Source organism: Erinaceus europaeus, chromosome 11 (assembly GCF_950295315.1).
Source record: "Erinaceus europaeus chromosome 11, mEriEur2.1, whole genome shotgun sequence".
Classification (NCBI taxonomy): Eukaryota; Metazoa; Chordata; class Mammalia; order Eulipotyphla; family Erinaceidae; genus Erinaceus; species Erinaceus europaeus.
The window spans coordinates 54,044,617-54,068,850 of record NC_080172.1 but is presented as its reverse complement, the minus strand read 5'-3'; the positions used below and the strand labels follow the sequence as shown (position 1 = coordinate 54,068,850).

Below are 24,234 nucleotides of genomic sequence, written 5' to 3'. Positions count from 1 at the left end.
GAGAAATCTGAATGTTTGTGTGTAAGGACCCAGATTCAAGCCCCTGGTCCTCACCGGCAAGGGAGAAGCTTCACAAGTGACAAAGCAGTGCTTCAGGTGTCTATCTCTTTCCCTCTCTATCTCTCCTCCCACTCAATTTCTCTCTCTATCTCTCTATCCAATAATAAATAAGTATGAATATTCTATTCCCATTGAACTACCTGAATGTTTTATATAGGTAGTTCATACCACACTTATTACAAATTTCTGCTGTAGTTCTGGTGATGCCTGGGACCTCACAGCTTTGCATAACCACTGTGCTGTCTCCCCAGCCCTGCTGTGACTCTTTAGATAAAAATAATTCCATTAGGGAGTCGGGCGGTAGCGCAGCGGGTTAAGCGCACGTGGTGCAAAGCATGAGGGCTGGCTTAAGGATCCCGGTTCAAGCCCCCGACTCCCCACCTGCAGGGGAGTCGCTTCACAGGCAGTGAAGCAGGTCTGCGGATGTCTATCTTTCTCTCCTCCTCTCTGTCTTTCCCTCCTGTCTCCATTTCTCTCTGTCCTATCTAACAATGACGACATCAATAACTACAACAATGAAAAACAAGGGCAACAAAAAGGAAAATAAATTAATATTTAAAATAATAAAAAAAAGATTCTTTAAAAAAATTCCATTGGTAATCGGGTGGTAGCACAGCAGGTTAAGTACACATGGCGCAAAGCACAAGGACTGGTGTAAGGATCCTGGTTCGAGCCTCTGGCTCCCCACCTGCAGGAGAGTCGCTTCACAGGCGGTGAAGCAGGTCTGATAGAGAGATGTCTCTCTATCTCTCCCCTTCTCTGTCTTCCCCTCCTCTCTCCATTTTTCTCTGTCCTATCCAACAATGACAATGACATCAACAATAATAATAACTACAACAACAATAAAAACAACAAGGGCAATAAAAAAGGAAATAAATGTTTATTAAAAAATTCCATTAGAAACTTTTTCTCCTAATAGTTATTAGAGACATTGACTAACAAAAAGAAAAATTTTGATTCAAATTTATATATGTAAAACTCTTGGAAAATACCTGTGGCCAGGCAGTGACACACCTGGTTGAATGCATATGTTAGAATGCACAAGGACCAGGTTTGAGCCCCTGGACCCCACTTGCAGGAGGAGAAGCCTCATGAGTGGTGGAGTAGTGCTGCAGGTGTCTCTCTCTCTCTGCTGCTCTGCCCCTTCCCTCTCAACTTTTCTGTTTCTATACAATAAATAATATAAAAGTGAAATACCAAACACATAAACATTTTTAATATTTATTTGTTTATTCCTTTTTGTTGCCCTTGTTGTTTTATTGTTGTTGTTGTTGTTATTGAGGTCTTCACTGTTGAATAGGACAGAGAGAAATGGAGAGAGAAGGGGAAGACAGAGGGGGAGAGAAAGAGAGACACCTGCAGACCTGCTTCACTGCTTGTGAAGCGACTCCCCTGCAGGTGTGGAGCCGGGGGCTCGAACTGGGATCCTTACACTGGTCCTTGAGCTTTGCGCCAAGTGTGCTTAACCTGCTGTGCTATAGGAAACCTGACTCCCTATACGTTTTTTTTTTTTTTTAATTTCTTTATTGGGGAATTAATGTTTTACATTCAACAGTAAATACAATAGTTTTTACATGCATAACATTTCCCAGTTTTCCATATAACAATACAACCCCCACTAGGTCCTCTGTCATCCTTCTTGAACGTTATTATTTTTTTAAAGAAAAAATACCTGACATACTTCCTGAGAGGTTGCATAGTGTGTGAAGCTTTGGACCCTCAAGCATAAGGTCCTGAGTTTAATTCGTGGTTTTCTCTTGTTTCTTTCTCTCTCTTTTAAGATTTAATTATTTTTTTCTCTTTTGTTGCCTTTGTTGTTTATCGTTGTTGTTGTTATTAATGTAGTCGTTGTTGGATGGGACAGAGAGAAATCGAGAGAGGAGGGGAAGGCAGAGGGGAAAAGAAAGATAGACACCTGCAAGCCTGCAGGTGGGGAGCCAGGGCCTCAAACCGGGAACCTGATGCCGTTAATTTATGTGTTAGTATCTAGCAACGACAACAACAATAATAACTGCAACAATAAAAAAGGGGGGAATAAATAAACATTTAAAAATTATGTATTAATGAGAAAGATGGGTGGGAAGAGAAAGAGAAGGAATGAGACATCACTCTGGTTCTGCCAGCAATTTAACTTGGGACCTCCTGCCTGACAGCCCAGTGCTTTATCCACAGCACCACCTCCCATACCGTGTTTTCTCTTGTCTCTCTCCTCTCTTTCTCATAAAGTGGGAGGGAAAGAAGAAGGGAGGGAGAAAACTGGCAGACGGGCAGGCACATAGTAAGTTAGTTGCTGTTAACATTTCACCTGTGGGCCTGCAGATGATTCAACAGGTAGAATGAGTACTTTCCATACATGAGGTTCTAGCTTGAATCCCCAGTATCAAATGAAAGCACTGAGGACAGTCCGACAGATTCCATGAATGGTAGAGTGGTGCTTTACTCTCTCTCTTCCTCTCTCTCTCTGGAAAAAAAAATAATAAGGTATTTTATCTATTTTAATGATAGAGACACCAGAGCACTACTCAACTCTAGCTTATAATGATGCTGGAATTGAACCTGGGAACTCAAGAGTCTCAGGCATGAAAGTCTTTTGCATACCATTATGCTCTCTCCCTAGCTGAAAAACATTACTAACGATATGTCAGATGGAAGAAAGCACCCTTAGTCTTTGTGTATGAAACTCCTTCAGTGTTTTCTTTTTTATTTATTTATTTTTTACTTAAGAAGGGATAAATTAACAAAACCATAGGGTAGGAGGGGTACAACTCCACACAATTCCCACCACCCAATCTCCATATCCCACCCCCTCCCCTGATAGCTTTCCTATTCTCTAGCCCTCTGGGAGCATGGACCCAGGGTCATTGTGGGTCTTCAGTGTTTTCATGACTTAGCATGTTATTTTCTTAAATTATGATTAAATCCCTTTTTTAAAAAAGAAAAAAAAAACAGGGCACTGCTCAGCTCTGATTTATGGTGGTGTGGGGGACTGAACCTGGGATGTGGAAGCTTCAGGCATGAGAGTCTTTTTGCATAACCACTGTGCTATCTACCCTTGTTCTAACTACCTCCATTTTTAATATAAACATACTTTTAATTTTTTGACAGCATAAAAATAAAATACTTCTTTATTATTGATAATGTAATCAAGAGTTTCTGCACTCTTGATTTTAGATGAGATTCTAGTGAACTTGAAAGGAAATATTTAAAACTTTCCAGTGACTCAGCAAACCTATGCCTAATTTTAATTAAATATTTACACTGCCATCAGTAAAAATATAATGACTGGAGTTGGTGTATTGCACCAAAGTGAAAGACTCCAGGGTGCGTGGGGGGGAGAGTACAGGTCCAAGAAAAGGATGACAGAGGACCTAAAGGGGGATGTAATGTTATGTGGAAAACTGAAAAGTATTATACATGATTCATGTACAAGCTATTGTATTTACTGGTGACTGGAAAATATTAATCCCAAATAAAGGAAAAAATACATATATATGATCATAAAGTCATGCTGTGGATACATACTCATTTTTTCTTCCGACCACTTGATATAGTAATATGATTTGATTTCACTGTGTAAGATGAAAGATGAGAAAATGAAAGTGTAACTTGCAGTTCATCAGGTTCACTGAGGACGAGGAGCACATGTTCTAATTTGTAGTCCTTTCTTTTTCTTTTCTTTTTTTTTTTTTTTACCTCCAGAGTTATCACTAGGGCTCAGTGCCTGCACCATGAATCCACTGCTCCTGGAGGCCATCCCCCCCCTTTGTTTGCCCTTGTTGTTGTAGCCTTGTTGTGGTTATTATTGTTGTTGTTGATGTCGTTCATTGTTGAATAGGACAGAGAGAAATAGAGAGAGGAGGGGAAGACAGAGAGGGGGAGAGAAAGATAGACACCTGCAGACCCGCTTCACCGCCTGTGAAGCGACTCCCCTGCAGGTGGTGAGCCGGAGGCTCGAACCGGGATCCTTATGCTGGTCCTTGCGCTTTGCACCATGTGCACTTAACCCGCTGTGCTACTGCCTGACCCCTTCTTTTTCTTTATCTGCCTTTTTAAAATTTTTATTTATTGATTAATGAGAAATTATAGGAGAGAGAGAAAGAATCAGACGTCACTCTGGTACATGTGCTGCTGGGGATTGAACTCAGGACCTCATGCCTGTGAGTCCAATACCTTATCCACTGCACCACCTCCTGGACAACAGTCTTGCTTTTTTTTATATATATATTTATTTATTCCCTTTTTTTGCCCTTGTTGTTTTATTGTTGTAGTTATTATTGTTGTTATTGATGTCGTCGTTATTGGATAGGACAGAGAGAAATGGAGAGAGGAGGGGAAGACAGAGGGGGGAGAGAAAGATAGACACCTACAGACCTGCTTCATCGCTTATGAAGCAACCCCCCTGCAGGTGTGGAGCCAGGGGCTTAAACCGGGATCTTTATGCTGGTCCTTGCGCTTTGCGCCACCTGCATTTAACCCTCTGTGCTACTGCCCGACTCCCATTTGTAGTTATTTCTTTCAAAGATCTATATATTAATATGAGACTATCAATATACACATGTATACAGAGTGTCTCGGTATGCTCAATGAGGTGCCAGCGGTCAAATCAAGACCCTCAAGTATACAAATTGTCACAACACTGAAGATATTTGATAGCTGCTAATTTGTTATTTTTCCCTTCTGTTTCTTAATTATATATGTATATATTATTTCTGTATATGTGTACATATAAGGATCCCAGTTTGAGCACCTGGCTCCCCACCTGCAGGGGAGTCACTTCACAAGCAGTGAAGCAGGTCTGCAGGTGTCTATCTTTCTCTCCCCCCTCTGTCTTCCCCTCCTCTCTCCATTTCTCTCTGTCCTGTCAAAAATGATGACAACAATAATAATGACAACAGTAGAACAACAAGGGTAACAAAAATAAATAAATAAATTTTAAAATTAAGAAAAAGAATGAGAATGATGATGAATAGAGAGCAGATAGATGGGAGGCAGTCTGGGTTCACCCACCTGATCTAGAAGATTGTGCAGCTTTCTTTTGCAAGCAGCTAGGTGGGCAGGGCCATTCGCTGAGAAAGAAAATATGGATGCAAAGAGGAAGAGAGCGAGTCTGAGTTGCCTTGGGGGTGGTGACTCAGAAATAACAGAGGACAGGAGTCGGGCGGTAGCACAGCGGGTTAAGCACACGTGGTGCAAAGCGCAAGAACCAGAATAAAGATCCTGGTTCGAGCCCCTGTCTCCCCACCTGCAGGGGTGTCACTTCACAAGTGGTGAAGCCAGTCTGCAGGTGTCTATCTTTCTCTCCCCCTCTCTGTTTTCCCCTCCTCTCTCCATTTCTCTCTGTCCTACCCAACAATAACAACAATAAACAACAAGGGTAACAAATGGAAAAAATAGTCTCCAGGAGCAGTGGCTTTGTAGTGCAGGCACTGAGCCCCAGCGATAACCCTGGAGGCAAAAATAAAAATATTAATAATTATTTTTTCTAACTCCCACAGCCTTAAAGTTTCTTTCCATATTTCTCTCTTTTAAATATTTTAATTTTTTAATCTTTATTTATTTATTGGCTAGACACAGTCAGAAATTGAGAGAGAAGGGAGTGATAGAGAGGGAGAGAGACAGAATTGTGAAGCTTTCCCCCTGCAGGTGGGGACCAGGGACTAGAACCTGGGTCTTTGCACACTGTAACATGCGCTCAACCGGGTGCACCACCACCTGGCCCCCTATATATTTGTTTTTAAATCTTATGATCTTTATTTATTGGATAAAGATAGTCAACAATCAAGATTCAAGGGAGTGAAAGAAAGGGAGAGACAGAAAGACACCTGCAACACTGCTTTACCAATTACAAAGCTTTTCCCCTGAAGGTGGGGACTGAGGGCTCAGACTGGGTCCTTGCACGCTGTAACATATGTGCTCAACCAGGTGTGCCACCACCCGACCCCCTATTTTATTTATTTTAATGGGAGAGATACAGAAAGACCAGAGCACTACTCAGCTCTGACTTATGGTAGTGCTGGGGATTGAGCCTGGGACCTTGTAGCCTCAGGCATGAAAGTCTTTTGCATAACCATTTTACTGTATCCCCAGCCCGTAAACTTTTTTTTATTATTTATTTATTCCCTTTTGTGTTGCTCTTGGTGTTATTATTGTTGTTGTTGTTGGATGGGACAGAGGGAAATGGAGAGAGGAGGAGAGAAAGGTATACACCTGCAGAACTGTTTCTCCGCTTGTGAAGCAACTCCCCTACAGGTGGGGAGCCCAAGGCTCGAACCGGGATCCTTACGCAGGTCCTTGCGCTTTGTGCCACTGCGCTTAACCTGCTGTGCTACCACTCAACTCCCCTTATTTAAACTTTTTTTTTTTAATTTTTTATTTAAGAAAGGATTAATGAACAAAAACATAAGGTAGGAGGGGTACAACTCCACACAATTCCCACCACCCAATCCCCATAACCCACCCCCTCCCATGATAGCTTTCCCATTCTCTAGCCCTCTGGGAGCATGGACCCAGGGTCGTTGAGGGTTGCAGAAGGTAGAAGGTCTGGCTTCTGTTATTGCTTCCCCGCTGAACATGGGTGTTGACTGGTCGGTCCATACTCCCAGTCTGCCTCTCTCTTTCCCTAGTAGGGTGTGTCTCTGGGGAAGCTGAGCTCCAGGACACATTGGTGGGGTCTTCAATCCAGGGAAGCCTGGCCAGCATCCTGGTGGCATCTGGAACCTGGTGATTGAAAAGAGAGTTAACATATGAAGCCAAACAATTTGTTGAGCAATCATGGATCCCAAGCTTGGAATAGCGGAGAGGAAGTATTAGGGAGGTACTCACTGCAAACTCTAGTGTACTTCTGCTTTCAGGTATATATTTTGCAGTAGTTTATGGATACGTGTGCACATAAGCTCTCTCTCACAGAAACTGGTGTATATCTAGGTTATGGGACTTTGTTAGAAAGTGAACCACCTGAGATGAAATTAGAGTGTACTATAAAAGGAAAGGTCTCACCCGAGTAATGAAGCTGAAGGGTTGTCATTCCACACATGAAGTCTCTGGATACAGTCTGAGGTGAAGCATGTTGAGGTGGCAATCGTTGCGTTGCTTAGGTTGTGATCGGCGGATGCAATATTATTTGGTTTGGATTGGGAGATGCATACGGGAAAGTGGGTCCTATCCAAGGGTTCCAGGACTGGGGGAAGTAGGGGCTCTATAGTGGAGATGTGAGGTTCCTGCTGTCTTAGGGTTCAAAAAGACAATCGATAGTTAATATTATCATCACATTATTTGTTAATTGGGTTAACTTTGAAAAGTCCCTTTGTTATGGTTTGCTGTACAGTATCCAGTATCTTGTATATAGCTGTGCTATTGGATGCTTCTAATCTACTTGGTCTAGGCTTTTGAGAGAGTCTGCATATCAAATACACAGCCTATATATTAAAAAGATTCAGTTTGTCTTTTGAGAAACTTTGAGACATACAATTGATTTCCCCCCTCTCATATTAATTAACTACTGATTTATATGTCTACATTTTGCTAGGAGTGTACATAAACACCATTCCCACCACCAAAGGACTGTGACCCATCCCTCCCGCCCACTCCCACCCCCCACTGGCCCAGGAAGCTGCATGTCTACCCCTCACCACTGGGTTTTTACTTTGGTGCCCTACTTTATTTAAACTTTTTTTTTTTAATTCTTTTTTTTTTTTAATTTTTTTTTATTATATTTAAACTTTTAAGATGCTTTCCAAAGAATTTCAAGATGGAATGTGTTGCAGGAACTCATCATATTTTATCTCCTATTGGTAAATCACTATGCTTATGAGCTTTTGGGGCTCATATACTTATTACAAGGCGAACAAAAAAAAATTAAGCACATCTAAACGAGAATTTTGAGGGCTGGCAATATAGCTTGCCCAGGGCCTGCTTTGCCATACATTTGACCCAGCTGGAAGCTTGACTGGAGAAAGTTCAGTGATGTGGTATTATACCTTTGTTTTTCTTTCTCTCTCATTGTTTGTTTATTTGTTTCCTTCTCTTTTTAAAAATAATTTTATTGGGAGTCGGGCAGTAGTGCAGCAGGTTAAGCACATGTGGCACAAAGCGCAAGGGCCAGCATAAGGATCCCGGTTCAAGCCCCTGACTCCCCACCTGCAGGGGAGTCGCTTCACAAGAGGTGAAGCAGGTCTGCAGGTGTCTATCTTTCTCTCCTCCTCTCTGTCTCCCCTCCTGTCTCCATTTCTCTCTGTCCTATCCAACAACAACAATAACTACAATAATAAAACAAGTGCAACAAAAAGGAATAAATACATAAACATTAAAAACATTTTTTTAAAAAGCCTTTAAGTGTTTGTGTTTATCCTTTAAAATGCTGTGGTTGAATTTTCATCAGTTAAAAAAACAATAATAATAATTTTATTGCATAGAAACAGAGAAATCGGTAGGAAAGTAGGTAGAAAGGGAGAAAGACAAAGAAACTTGCAGCACTGCTTCACCACTCTTGAAGGCTTCCCCCTGCAGGTGGGGACTGGGGGCTTGAACCTGGGTCCTTGTACATTATAATACGTGCATTCAACCACCTAAACCCTTTCTTTCTTCCTTCCTTCCTTCCTTCCTTCCTTCCTTCCTTCCTTCCTTTCTTTCTTTCTTTCTTTATTTCCAAAAATGAACAGTAAAACCCTGTCAACCCCCAATACAGAAATTAATTAAATTAAAAATAAGCAGACATTTGGAAAATGTATTTGAGCATAGAACCTATATTTAGTAGAAACTATTAGTAATTCAGTGAAGTGACCAGGTGATGGTGCACCTGGTAAATCACACAAGTTACTACTCTTGAAGATCCAAATTCAAGCAAGCAGTAGAGCAGCCTGAATGTACCTCTTTCTTTCCCTCTCTTTCCCACTATTGCTCTCTCTGTCATAAAAATAAATAAATAATAATTTTTATAAAACAGCTCATGAAAACATTTTAGAAAACACCATTCTAGTTCATTCTCTATTTTGTTTTCTCCTCTAGATTTAACTTTGTTTATGAGTGTTTGCTTCTGTTAACTGTCAAGCCTAATGCTTCTTCAAGTTTTCTCTTTTTTTTAAATATATATATATTTATTAATTATTTATTCCCTTTTGTTGTCCCTGTTGGTTTATTGTTGTAGTTATTATTGTCATTGTTGTTGGATAGAACAGAAAAAATGGAGAGAGGAGGGGAAGACAGAGAGGGGGCAAGAAAGACAGACACCTGCAGACCTGCTTCACTGCTTGTAAAGCGACTCCCCTGCAGGTGGGGAGCCGGGGGCTCGAACCGGGATCCTTACGCTGATCCTTGCACTTTGTGCCATGTGCACTTAACCCACTGTGCTACCACCCGACTCCCTCTTCAAGTGTTCTTATCCCTGAAAGTATAACTGTCAAGAAGGCTGAAAATGCTGTACTGTTTTTTATCATTAGTGAATTCAGAGGAAATCATAGAGGGAAATGCTGTTGAGTCATCCATCCAGGAAATGGTGGGGAGCGGAGGCCAGAGGGTCATTACCATCGTCACCAATGGAGTCCCTCTGGGCAATATCCAAGCTGCAGTCCCCACTGGAGGCATCGACCAGCCATTCATTGTGACTATGCAGGATGGACAGCAAGGTGAGCTACACCACACACACATACACGTTGTCGAAATGTGATTCAAACCCCCAGTACTCTGAGAATGAGGCCTTAAGACAAGAAGTGGGGTTGAGAGAATGCCAATTGCCCAGTGAGGTAAAGAAGGCTGTATGATTCTCTTCATATGTGGAATAAAGATAATTGAAACCTGTGAACTTGCCAAAAAGGGAAAAAAACAAAAAATGACCAGATTGTTTTTCAGACTTTGTGAGAACTATGTTGGTTATCATGGGAGTAGTGGGATGAGGTGGTCACCACAAAACTTTTATGATGAGTGTAGTGTGAAACTATACCCTTGTAATCTTATGATCTTTTAAGCCATTATTAAATTGCTGGTTGGAAAGAGAAAGAAAGAGGGAGGGTGAAGAAGCCTGAGAAAGATACCAGACTAGTCAAGGCTAATTCCCCAAATATGTACATAATAAAATATATACATGCATGTACATACACATAGTCTATATATGCATGTATAAATACATAATTTACATATAAAATTTCCCAAATATGCATATATAAAGATACATACTGGGAGTCAGGTGGTAGCACAGTGGGTTAAGCACATGTGGCGCAAAGCGCAAGGACCAGCGTAAGGATCCTGGTTCGAGCCTCTGGTTCCCCACCTGCAGGGGAGTTACTTCACAAGCGGTGAAGGTCTGCAGGTGTCTATCTTTCTCTCCCCCTCTCTGTCTTCCCCTCCTCTTTCCATTTCTCTCTGTCCTATCCAACTACAACAACATCAATAACAATAATAATTACAACAATAAAACAACAAGGGCAACAAACGGGAAAATAAATTTAAAAAAATAAATAAGATACATACTGTACCACTGTGGTAATAGCATGGTGGTTATGCAAATGATTTTCATAACTGAAGGCTCTGAGGTCCCAGGTTCAATCCCCAACACCACCATAAACAAGAGCTGAGCAGTGCTCTGGTAAAACAAGAAAAAAATGTCTGGGAGGGGGCACAGTGGATAGGGCACTGGACTCTCAAGTATGAGGTCCTGAGTTCAGTCTCTGGTAGCACATGTACCAGAGTGATGTCTGGTTCTTTCTCTCCTATCTTTCTCATGAATAAATAAATAAATAAATAAATAAATATATTTTTTTTTAAAAAGCAATGGATAAAGCACTGGAATCTCAAGCATGAGTTCAACCCCCAGCAGCACATGCACCAGAATGACATTGAGTTCCTTCTCTCTCTTCTCCCATCTTTCTCATTAAAAAAATAAAATCTTTGCACCTGGATGAGCACACATGTTAAAGTGCACAAGGACCCAGGTTCAAGCCCTGGGTCCCCACTGCAGGGGGAAAGCTTCACAAGTGGTGAAGCAGTGTTGCAAGTGTCTCTCTCTTTCCCTTTCTATATCTTCCTCTCAATTTCTGGCTGTCTCTATCAAATAAAGATAATAATAATAATTTAAAAAATGCTTTCTAAAAAGTGTGTATATGGTACCTATACATATGCATAGTTTATGCATACATATATAAACATGCAGTTTATATATAAACATGCCTGAATATGCATGTAATATATATTTTTTTAATAAAAAAGAGCAAATCATATGGTGGACCATTAGCTGGAAAAATAGCACAGAATGTAGGACTAGGCTGCATGAGTCTCCTGCTTGGCTCAGTCCCAAGTGCCACATATACCAAACTGAATTTTTTAAAATTAATTTAGTTTATTTTACCTTTTGTTGTCCTTGTTTTTTGTTGTTGTTGTTGTTGTTGATGTCATCATTGTTGGATAGGACAGAGAGAAATGCAGAGAGGAGGGGAAGACAGAGGGGGGAGAGAAAGAGAGACACCTGCAGACCTGCTTCACCACCTGTGAAGTGACTCCCCTGCAGGTTTGTAGCCAGTGGCTCGAACCAGGATCCTGATGCCGGTCCTTGCGTTTTGTGCCACCTGCGCTTAACGCTGAGCTACCACCCGACTCCCTTAATGTATTTATTTTTTTTAATATTTATTTATTTATCTATTCCCTTTTGTTTCCCTTGTTGTTTTATTATTGTCGTTGTTATTGGTGTCGTTGTAGTTGGATAGGACAAAGAGAAATGGAGAGAGGAGGGGAAGACATGGGGGGAGAGAAAGATAGACACCTGCAGACTTGCCTCACCTGTGAAGTGACTCCCCTACAGGTGTGGAGCCAGGGCCTCGAACCAGGATCCTTACGCCGGTCCTTGTGCTTTGCACCACGTGCGCTTAACCTGCTGTGCTACCACCCTACTCCCTGAATTTTTTTTTTTTTAGCTTTATTTGTTAATGGGAAAGTGGGAGGTGAGAGTGGATCAAACCTCATACTTTCAAGTCCAACATTTTTTTTTAATCTTTATTTATTGGATAGAGACATCCAGAAATCAAGAGGGGAGTGGGATGGAGAGACAGAGACAACTGCAACATTGCTTCACCACCTGCAAATCTTCCCCCCTGCAGGTTGGGACCAGGGGCTCAAACCCAAATCCTTGTGTTGTAATATGTGTGCCCAACCAGGTGCACCACCACCCAGCCCCTCCATTATTTTATATTTTTTAAACAAAATTTTTGAAATTTCTTTATTGGGGAATTAATGTTTTACATTCAACAGTAAATATAATAGTTTGTACATGTATAACATTTCCCAGTTTTCCATGTAACACTACAACCCCCACTAGGTCCTCTTGTGGTACATGAGCTGCCGGGGATTGAACTCAGGACCTCATGCTGGAGAGTCTAGTTCCTTAACCACTGCACCACCTCCCAGATCACTCAGTTTATTTTCTAATTCAAAACAAGCAGAGCCTCTTTGTTTTACTGTGTATTCACTACCTCCAACTGGTGTCCTTTGACTTGTAGTTCTAACTGTACCTGCTGGTCAAGTTGCAGAGGATACTATAATTGAAGAAGAAGAAGATGACTTACAGAAGTTGCCATTGTCTAAGAAGCCAAAGGTAGAAGAGATGACTAATGATGTGGAGGAGAGCAAGGTAATGTTTTCAGCAGTGATGACGAGAAAAGTAGGAAAAGGATAAAAAAAAAAAAAAAAAAAAAAACAAGGGCCAGGGAATAACTACCCTGCAGGGCAAATGCCACACCATGCGTGAGGCCTAGGTTCCCACCCCAGCACCACATGGGAGCACTGTAGCAGTGGGGGAAGCTCCAGTGCTGTGGTATCTCTTCCATCTCTCTGCTTCTTAAAAAGTTAACCTGGGAATAGTGGAATTATTTATGTGTGAAGCCCAATATCATCTACACAAAAAATTGAAATTCTATCCTGCATCCCTTTTTTTTTTTTGCCTGCTGTGCAATTAGAAATTCCTTACTTGGGGAGTCGGGCGGTAGCGCAGCGGGTTAAGCGCATGTGGCACAAAGCGCAAGGACCAGTTTAAGTATCCGGGTTCGAGCCCCTGGCTCCCCACCTACTGGCAAGTCACTTTACAAGTGGTGAAGCAGGTCTGCAGGTATCTTTCTCTCCCACTCTCTGTCTTCCCCTCCTCTCTCCATTTCTCTCTGTCATATCCAACAATGACTACAACAATAAAATAATAAGGGCAACAAAAGGGAATAAATAAATAAATTTTTTTTTTAAAGAAATTCCTTACCTGGTAGGAACATTGTTTCCTTTTATAGGAAGGCACTGAAAGAGAGCTACTACAGCAGCAACTTCAGGAGGCCAATCGCAGGGCCCAGGAATACCGGCACCAGCTCCTGAAGAAAGAGCAGGAGGCGGAGCAGTACCGCCTCAAACTGGAGGCCATGGCTCAGCAACAGCCCAATGGAATCGACTTCACTGTGGTCGAAGAAGTGGCTGAAGTAGATGCTGTGGTAGTCACAGAGGGGGAGATGGAGAGGAGAGAGAAGGAAGTGACTGGTGCAGGAGGGACCATGGAGGTTCATGCTGGAGTTTCCATGGAAATAGTTTCATCTTAAAGTGCAAGGGCCATAACATATAGTAAGTCCATATTTTTCTATCAATAGAAGAAGTTACAGAGGACAAACATTATGTAAAAATTAAGAGTGTCCTTAAGAAGAAAACTAAGGGAGCTGGTTGGTGGCTCACCTGGTTAAGTGCACATATTACCATGCACAAGGACCTGGGTTCAAGCCCCTGCTCCCCACCTGTTGGGAGGACACTTCAGGAGTCATGAAGCAGGTCTGCATGTGTCTTTCTTTCTTCCTCTCTCCCCTCTCAATTTCTTTCTGTCCTATCCAATAAAATAGAAAGGAAGGAAGGAAGGAAGGAAGAAAAAAGAAAAAATGGCCACTGGGAGAAATGACTTCATAGTGCTGGCACTAAACCCCAGTGATAAGCCTGGTGGCAATAAAAGAAAAAAAAAAAAGGAAGAGGAGGAAGAAGAATGACAATGACTAAACAGGGTACATGCTTGGACTTGGGAAGGTTCTCCATGTAACTGGACAGTCCAAAGCCAAATTTAGGGAATATTCTAAAGGACCAAAAGAATAAGGCTGGGATTTCCTAGCTGGCATCACTGCTTTCAGAATAGAAGTAGGAAGGAAAACAAAAATCCTGGGTGTTTCTTGTTTTTTTCCCACCAGAGCACTGCTCAGTCCTGGTTTATGGTGGTGCAGGGGATTGAACCTAGGACTTTAGAGCTTCAGGCATGAGAATCTCTTTGCATAACCATTATGTTTTCTACCCCTGCCCCTGGGTTGTTTTTTAAGTAACTAAATTTCTATCAAAATATCTTAAGATAGCATTCCAAATACAGACACACAGTCTTTAACAATTATACCATGAAGTGACCTGAAAATTTGCTGTAGCTGTTTGATGTGTACTTGTTACAGAAGAAAATTGAAAGGGGTTTAAAATAAGCTTTGGCGGGCCTGGCTGTGACACACCTGGTTAAGTGCACACATTACAGTGTACAAAACAGAGTTGGCAGTCAGCTGAGGTAAAGAACAAACACCTCATCTCAGACCCCTGCAAGCGTCAACCCGGCTTTGACCTAGCACGTTATGATTGGGCCCTCCTCAATCGCTATCGAACAGGCCATGGCCGGTGCGCCGCTATGTTCCATCGCTGGGGAGCCAGAGACGACCCGAACTGCCCCTGCGGCTACAGACAGACTATGACCCACATAGTCAACGACTGCCACCTCTCCAGATTCAAAGGAGGTCTCGAAACTTTACATCAGGCTCAACCTGACGCTGTTGACTGGCTATGGAAGAAGGGCAAACGCTAGAAGAAGAAGAACAGTGTACAAGGATCTGGGTTCAAGCCCCTGGTCCCCACCTGCAGGAGGAAAGCTTCACAAGTGGTGAATCAGTGCCGCAGGTATCTCTCTCTCCCTCTGCCTCCCCTCCCCACTCAATTTTTTCTCTGTCCTGTTAAATTGAAGAAAAAAAAAATGACCATTGGGAGTGGTGGATTTGTCATGCATGCTCCGAGCCTCAGTAATAACCCTGGTGGCAATAATAAAAATAAATTAAAAAAAAAAGATTTCAGACACCAAGTGCAGGTGCTACCATAACGCCAACCTAACTTGCCCAGGCAGAGTACCCCTCACCAATGTACCCTGGAACGAACTCTCTCCAGAGCCCTGCCCCACTAGGGAAAGATAGAAACAGCCTGAGAGGGGTGGGGAAAAAAAAAAAAAGAAAGAAACAGCCTGAGAGTATAAATCAGCCTGTCAATGCCTACATTCAGCAGAGAAGCAATTACAGAAGCCAGACCTTCTACCTTCTGCACCCCATAATGATCCTGGGTCCTTAGTCCCATAGAGATAAAGAATAGGAAAGCTTCCAGTGGAGGGGATGGGATATGGAAGTCTGGTGGTGGGAAATGTGTGGAATTTTACCCCTCTTATCCTATGGTCTTGTTGATATTTTTTATTTTATAAATAAATTTAAAAGCAAGCAAGCAAACTTTAGGGTAGAGAAAGAAATATATTCTAGGGTGAGGGGTAGATAGCCTGAGGCACCAAAGTCCCGGGGTCTGTTCCCCTTATCACCAAAGATCAGAGCTGAGCAGTGCTCTGGTTAAAAAAACAAAGAAAGAAATATATTCCACATCTAGAGTAGGAGGCATGCCCCACCACCCACCAACTTTTTCAGGAAAAGTAGGTGTGTGATTGCCTGTCTAAATTTACATCTGTTGTATATCCTTAGCTCAGATGCCAGTTTAAGTAACTGAAATTGAATTTTTAAAAACTGGAAGTGAAAAAAAAAAAGTGTTCATGTGGGAGACATGAAAATAAGTCCAAAATCCTCTAGGCTTCTGCATATTGGAAAGTGGCCAGAGACAGGATTGTAGGGTTACGAAACAGTCTGTTCTCAAGATACAAACGTTGCTTTGGCTGGAACTTACAAAGGCATAATCAGAAAGGTCTCTTGTGAGCACAACTTGCTTCTACGCACTTATTTATGTAATATAAAACTTTAATATCAGTTATTTAATCTTAGAATATTTTGCTGAGTTTTGCTAAGTGTGCTTTTTTTTTATGACAGAGCTTACATGGAGCAGCTTTATATGCAAGAAGAAGCGGGGCAGGGGAATGAGTGCTGAGAAAGTTGTGTCGTTTTGTTTCTGCTTGATCTGGGATGAGTAGATCTGTTTCCATCGGGTTGGGCCATGTGCAGAGCTTTGTTCCTTATAGTTGCTCAGTGAGTGTTGGCAAAGAAAGTAATAGTGCCATAAAGTATAAGGACCCAAAGATTCTGGCCAGAAACTCTGACGACCTTATTCTTTTTCTACTATGCTTGCTTCCTTTGCTCAGACACATTTTTTGGAAAATGCTTCATGGCTTGGTTTTTCTAGTTTCACACCTTGATTTTTTTTTTTTTTAACCAGCCAGCCCTTGCTTATGTTGGGGGAGGGGGGCGGAGGCCGGATGTTGAACTTTCAACTTAATAGCCTCAGGCAAGACAGGCTCTTTGCACAACCATTATGCTATCTATTCTCACCCTCTCCCCCCCTTTTTTAAAAATTTTTTTATACTGTTTATTTTCCCTTTTGTTGCCCTTGTTTTTTTATTGTTGTTATTGTTGTTGTTATTGATGTCGTCATTGTTAGGACAGAGAGAAATGGAGAGAGGAGAGGAAGACAGAGAGGGAAAGAGAGATAGACACCTGCAGACCTGCTTCACCACCTGTGAAGCGACTCCCCTGCAGGTGGGGAGCCAGGGATCTTTCAGCTTCCTTGCGCTTTGCACCAGGTGCGTGCGCTTAACTCACTGCGTGCTTAACTCACTGCGCTACCACCTGACTCCCTCTTTTTTCCCCCCCTATATAAAGGGAATGTATCAAATGAGAAGTTGTGGAGAGGTTATTGTCTTTGAAATTGGACCCTCACCACTCTAGATATGCTTTCTTGTTTTGTGTATGCTAGAAGAAACCAGAGGGAAATGTGCCAAGTACACATTTGAATGACTGTTTAGAATACAGTTTTCTTAATTAGTGATCATGGGGAAAGCATGCATGTTTAATTTGGAGTACAACTTGACAGCTAACATGGTTCTGTTTACCTCGGTCAGTGAAGCAGTTTGCTGCACTTTTCCAGAAATGCAAAATCATTCAGGGGTGCAAAATATACTGAAAATATAACTCCCCAAACTAAATCCAACAAACAGAACTGGCTGCTAGAGGATGGGGTGGGGGTGTGGAATCAGTTGTGAAAATAATCTTGACTACTGGCACTTAGCTAGGTTTTGTCTGTGGAGTACTGACGCTCGAAGTGATCAGAAAGTGATTCTCCTGTGCAGGTGATGGAGAAATGCAGTGGAGGGGCCTGGGTGAGGTGAGGTTACCAGTGGTATCTGCTCCCCTTACCATGTTATTCCTTTTTCTAAATCCCTTTGTGAGCCAGGTTCTAACAATAAGCTGCTGTTATATGCCATTTTAGAGTCTTAGCTTAACTTACCTAGGGATGGAGTATCATTTCAGATATTTTGTTTCTCTTTGTGGTTGCATATACTGACTTTAATGCCTTTCAGTTAAGGGGGAGGATATTAACTGTGTGATCCAGGCCCTGTCTTATCTCTCCTATGTGACAATTGTGAACTGGGAGTTTCCATCCACCATTCCCTTCTGAGCATAAAAAAAAAAATCCCTGTTGTCTTGAGGTTCTTAGTATTCTCTTTATATTGAAAACTATTGCTCCTATCCAGAAAAAAATTTAATACAGCCCAGGTTATTTTGGGGGTGTCTTTGAGATAGGACGTTAAAGGAGAAGTTGAGGAAGGAAGAGAAAGAGGAAATGTCTGAAAAGAAGTTAGTAGCAAATATATATATATATATATATATTTTTTTTTTTTTTTAACTCGGGATAGACCTTCTATTACTCTAGAGAACAGAAATCAGATTTGATTTCCAGTTATGTTGCTATGGAGAGAATGCTAGGTCACGGTCCCTTGATGTAGCTGGTAGTTAAATGTTCAGTGTGGTAATGGCAGGACCATTGTGTAACTTTGCTTATCTTTCTGGGATCAGTCATAGAAGTTGAGAAACTGCTCCTAGATCATCTAAGTTAAGGGACTTCAACAGGTTTACTGACTGGATGAGAGAATTAAAGGGGAAAAAAATCAGAATTGGTACTTGAGCAGGTGAAACTTGGAGCCTGGAGGACTGCTTACTTTAAAATAAAGCTGCCTTAACAATATCAGTACAGGGTTTTTAAACTCAACACTTAGATATTGGTTTTAAATCTCTCCTACCCCTCCAAAAGGAAATAGAAAGGAGTCTCAATGTTTCTGTTCTAGTTCTTGGCTTCAGGGAAATTTAAAATGTTAAATGGGCCACAAAAGTGGCTTCAGCAGTGAAGCACCTGCCTTGCACATGAGAGCAGCAAAGACAACTCCATAGACAGGGGAGCAGCACTTTGCTTGCTTCCTCATTCTCTCTTAGCTGTCACTGGGTAGGTTGGAGAGGTGACTCAAAGGTAAAGCGCATGCCTCCTGAGAATCTGGGTTTGATCTTCAGCATTGTGTTAAAAATACATGAAAAAATAATACGTATATATTAAAAGGCCCAGTAGGTAGCATAATGGTTATACAAAAAGACTTTCATGCCTAAGGCTCCCAGGTTCAATCACATCCACCACTCTAAACCAGAGTTGAGCAGTGCTCTGAGGAAAGAAAATTCATATATATATATATACACACATTCCTTTCCTATCACTACCTCACTTGGCTTTAGGCTTTCACTGAGTTTTGAACTTAGTGTCCAGTGCCTTAAAAGATGTTCTTTTTAGGGGCCAGGCAGTGGCACACCTGATTAAACACATACATTACAATGTGCAGGGACCTTGGTTCAAGCCGCTGGTCCCTACCTGCAGGGGAAAAGCTTTACAAGTTGTGAAGCAGGGCTGCAGGTGTCTGTCTCTTTCCCTCTCTATCTCCCCTCCCCCCTCTCAATTTTTCTCTGTCTCTATCCAATAATAAATAAATAAATAGTATTTTTAAAAAAGATATTCTTTTTATTGTTAGATCTATATTGATTTATTTTTAAGCTTTGCTTTTCTCCCCTCCTTCAGCCTTACCATGACATTCTTAGCATGCTTTTGTCTGGTAATGTCAGAGGTCTGCAGCACTACAGCCCAGGAAGTGCTGCAGCAAGAGAGCACAGGATTTGCAAGTGCTTAGTCCCGAGTTCAGTCCCTGGCCCTGCATATGGTGGGTAGAGTGCTGCTTTAATTCTTTCTCTTATTGAATAGATGCTTTTTTCCCCCCATCTGTGACTTTATATTTATGTTAAAGAATTTAATTTACCAGATGCTTTCTAGTCCTCTAGTTAGAGTATTTTAATACCTCTCTGCTGAGTGTATATTAATGCATATATTTATAAGTACATATGAATTTTCCCATATTCTCTTTTTATTTGAGGTTCAACTCTCACGTACCTGGTATAACCTGGAAATACTTTTATTTCATTAAACACATCAGAGAAGCTTCTGTAAATTCACTCTTAGGATCTGAAAAGCAGAAAGCATGACTTCAGTCTTCCGTGAGAAGTGTGCTCTCTAACAGTCTCTAGCAGACTGTGATGAGAAACCTGAGGGACAGCCTTCGGGAGTGCCAGTCCTGGCTCCAAAAGAGGGTTCCCAGAGCAGAAGTTGGTTTCTAGGGTAGAGATGGAGCTGTCATTTCACAGGGCAATTCAGCTGTGTTGACGGGCACTTATAAAATCTCTTACACCTTGAAACAGGAAAGGAACCCTAGGTAGAGAGCTCTGGCAGAAGGAGCCCACATTCTGAACATCTACTTTCCAAGCTGGGAAAACTTAGCCTTTTCAGAAGTAGCAGTGTTGAGAAAGTTTGAGCATCTGCATGGCATCCTCTAGATCAGTGTCATTCTCCCCAGAGTTAGAAGATTTGAGACATTTAGTGAACTCTCCCCACAAATTTCATCGCTGTATGACCAGAAAATGAGCCTTAAAAGGAACTGTAAGTCAAGGACATCTGTGTGCTGCTCTCAGCTCATCTCTACCTCCATTTTATATGGTGAATATTTCTCTTTGGAATTAATATTCTCTTTCCTATGCCACTGCCCAGGAGATTTAGGAAGAGACCAGGAGTAAAAGAGATTTCAACTCAAATTAAGTATTTTATAGCTCTGGTCTCTATGTCTCTCCCTCTTTCCCTCTCCCCCCTCCCCCCCCCCAGGATTAGGGTGTGGTGGCATTCCTACACTGTACAGTAACAGTTTCTCTTGTTAATAGCAGGAAATTATGATTCCTTATCTCTCTCTCCCTCCCCCTTTCTCCTCTGAGTGCTTCTGCCTCTGTAACCCCATTGTTCTTATCTCACTGAAGCGCTAGAATTTAATTAGTAGGGCATTTTTAATCTGTGGGCGTGCCCTTCCCCTCCTCTTGATTCCCTATTACATATTCTGTTTATTCGGAAGTGGTTTGTTTCAGAGAATTAATCTAGGTCACACCCCATATCCTGTAATTCCTTGCTGGTTGCAGGCATCTCATTCTGTCAGCAGTAATGACAGCAGCTCCTGTCTCTGGCTTCGCCCTGTCCTCCTGCTAAGGCCATTTGTGTTGGGGAAGGAGAGAAGGTGGGTGGGGTGCCTAGATTGTCCTCAAAACATCCTCAGCTATTCAGGTTGTCCAACAGCTTTATGTACAGTATGTATTAGGAAGACTTAAATATATTCCTCTTTTTTAATTTAGGATTCTAATAAAATAGAACTTGATTCTGATGAGCAAGTGTGTGTGTGGGTTGGAAGTATGTGTGTGTGTATGTGTGTGTGTGTAATGGGTAAGCATTTGTGTGTTTATTCATTTATGTTACAGATCTACATTATATATGCAGTTTTTGTATTATCATTTAAAATAAAGATTTCTTAATAAAATGTCAAAGTATTATGATTATGAGGTATCAGTGAATCTTGTTTCCATTTTCTGAGCAAAAAAGTATATCTACTCCCTGATCACAAAAAAACCTCACTAGCAAGCTTTTTCTTTTTTATTTTTTAATATTTTTTTATTTTCCCTTTTGTTGCCCTTGTTTTTTTATTGTTGTTGTAATTATTGTTGTTGTTATTGATGTAGTCGCTGTTAGATAGGACAGAGAGAAATGGAGAGAGGAGGGGAAGACATGGGGAGAGAGAAAGATAGACACCTACAGACCTGCTTCGCCACTTGTGAAGCGACTCCCCTGCAGGGGGGGGGGGGGGCTTGAACAGGGATCTTTACGCCCTGTGCTTGCGCTTTGCGCCAAGTGCGCTTTACCCACCCGACTCCCTGTTAGAGTCTCTTCTAATCACACCCTCTGCCATTTCCTTATCTAACTGCTGCTCAGTTGCCATTCTTTTTGTTAAAGATATGAGGGAGGGGGGTTGGTTGTTTTTGTTTTTTAATCAGAGCTGGGGCTTCCCCATTTTGGGCTTCACATGTACAGTGTCTCAGGTGCCCCCTCCACCCCTCCGCCACCTACATGAGCGATGAAGCAGTGCTGTGTCTCCCCTCTCAATTCCTCTATCTTTAATAAATAACATTGAAAATAAATAAATAAAGAGAAGAAAAGACACTAAAGCACTGAATACTGAAGCTTTTCCCCAGTGCAATTTGTGTTTGACTCAAACCTGGGTTATAGCAAAGTAGACCCTTTTTTTTTTTTAAATAGGACAGATATAGGGTCACAGCTCCTGTCAATGTGGTCTCACCTTCTAGGTGTCAGTAGCCACCGCCTCCCTCCCTTTGCACTTTCAAACTCAAAGCTGATACCAGCCTCCAGCTATTAACCCATATCTTTTTTTTTTTAATTATTCCCTTTTGTTGCCCTTGTTTTATTGTTGTAGTTACTATTGTTGTTATTGATGTCATCGTTGTTGGATAGGACAGAGAGAAATGGAGACAGGAGGGGAAGACAGAGAGGGGGAGAGAAAGATAGACACCTGCAGACCTGCTTCACCACCTGTGAAGAGACTCCCCTGCAGGTGGGGAGCCAGGGGCTCAAACTAGGATCCTTACGCCGGTCCTTGCGCTCTACCACCAGACTACCCTTGACCTATATATATTTATTTTTAAATTTATTTATTTTCCCTTTTGTTGCCCTTGTTCTTTTTCATTGTTGTTGTAGTTATTGTTATTGATGTTGTCGTTGTGTAGGACAGAGAGAAATGGAGAGAGGGGAAGACAGAGAGGGAGAGAAAAATAGACACCTGCAAACCTGCTTCACCGCCTGTGAAGTGACTCCCCTGTAGGTGGAGAGCCAAGGGCTGGAACCAGGATCCTTTTGCCGGTCCTTGCGCTTTGTGCCACGTGCACTTAACCCGCTGCACTACCACCCAACTCCCTTGACCCATATCTTATCCATACTTAAAAAAAAAAAGCCTAAGGTTTTTTTAAATTTAATTAAAAAATGAAAAAAAGCTCTCTCATAAAGTAACTTTATTTATTTATTTTTTGCCTCTGGGGTTATCACTGGGATTTGGTGCCTATACCACAAATTCACTGCTCTTGGTGGCCATTTTTTCCATTTTGTTGTTCTTATTGTTGGATAAGACAGAGAGAAATTGGGGGGAGGGAGAAAGATAGATAACTGCAGAACTGAGTCATGGCTTATAAAGCCACCCCCCTGCAGGTGGGGATCCGGGGACTCAAACTGGGATCCTTGCCAGTCCTTGCTCTTCACGCCCTGTGCATTTAACTCGGTGTGCCACCACCCAACCCCCGTGAGTAACTTTTTTCAAATAGCTTTTTGCAACCCAAGAAGTTGCACACAGTAGGTGAACCAGTGAACTTTGATCCCCAGCATCGTGTATGCCAGCGTGATGCTCTCTCTTTCCTCCCCACTCTCTCAAAAATAATTTTAATAGCCTTGTAGTCTTTCTTTCCTCCCCCCCCTTTTTAACTAGAGCACTGCTCAGATCTGGTTTATGATCATGCAAGGGATTGAACTTGTGAAATTCAGCCATGAGGCTTTTTGCATAACCATTATGCTATCTCCCCTGCACTCTATGCACTGGAATCTGACTTTTATTAATGTAACCTTGAATAATTTTTTGAATATTTTATTTCAATAAAGAGGAGAGGCAGGGAGCCGGGAAGTGGCACACCTGGTTGAGTGCACATGGTACAGTGTGCAAGGACCCAGGTTCAAGCCCCTGGTCCCCACATGCTTTGGGAAAGCTTTGCAAGTGGTGAAGCAGGGCTGCAGGTGTTTTCCTCCCTATCTCCCCCTTCCCTCTTGATTTCTGACAGTCTCTATCCAATAAAGATAATAAAAAAATGTTTTTTTTTTTTAAAAAAAAAAAGGGAATCGGTAATATAGCAGGTTAAGCACAGGTGGTGCAAAGCGCAAGGACCGGCATAAAGACCCTGGTTCAAGCCCCTGGCTCCCCACCTGCAGGGGAGTCACTTCACAAGTGGTGAAGCAGGTCTGCAGGTGTCTATATTTCTCTTCTCCTCTCTGTCTTCCCCTCCTCTCTCCATTTCTCTCTGTCCTATCCAATAACAACTACGACATCAATAACAACAGTAATAACTACAACAATAAAAAAAGGGCAACAAAAGGGAAAAATAAATATTAAAAAAGAGCAGGAGGAATAAGAGGAGGAGACGGAGATGACAGCCAGACATGTAGTGCCAAAGATCAAACCCACAATTTCATGTTTGGAAGTCCAGTGCTCTACCACTATGCCACTTCCTAGGCTGTATAACCTTAAACTCTTAGGAGTCTCAGACTGAGAATGGTGCAGTAGCTAGAGCTTTGAACTTGAAAGCACAAGGTCCTGAGTTCAGTCCCTGGCATTGAATGTGCCGGAGTGCTGCTGATTCTCTCTCTTTCTTTAAGGATTTTTATTGGATAGGACAGAGAGAAATTGCGGGGGAGGATAGAGATTGGGAGAGAAAGACAGACACCTGTAGATGTGCTTCTCTGCTTGTGAAGTGGTCCCCCTGCAGGTGGGAAGCGGGGGTCGAACCGGGATCCAGGAGTGGGTCCTTACTCTTGGTACTATGTGTGCTTAACCTGATGTGCTACCACCCGACCCCTAATCTCCTGCTCTTTTTTATTATTTTTTTATATAGATACAAAGGGAGAGAGACAGAAGTAGGAGTGATACCAGTAAGAGGTTGGTTTTTT

General features: G+C 42.0%; 1 protein-coding gene across 4 annotated transcripts in view; it reads left to right on the top strand.

Moving 5' to 3' along the window:
- Positions 1-21,011, top strand: part of GABPB2 (GA binding protein transcription factor subunit beta 2) — a 73,509-nt gene extending 52,498 nt beyond the window's left edge. Inside the window, exons 7-10 of one of the 4 annotated variants that reach the window (XM_060201705.1) lie at positions 9,495-9,680; positions 12,540-12,670; positions 13,314-13,635; positions 19,523-21,011. In XM_060201705.1, the coding sequence (XP_060057688.1) occupies positions 9,495-9,680; positions 12,540-12,670; positions 13,314-13,613 (617 nt within the window). In that variant the 3' untranslated portion in view covers positions 13,614-13,635; positions 19,523-21,011. The other 3 variants (XM_060201706.1, XM_060201708.1, XM_060201707.1) reach the window with 3 other exon arrangements.
- Positions 21,012-24,234: the final 3,223 nt, after the last annotated feature.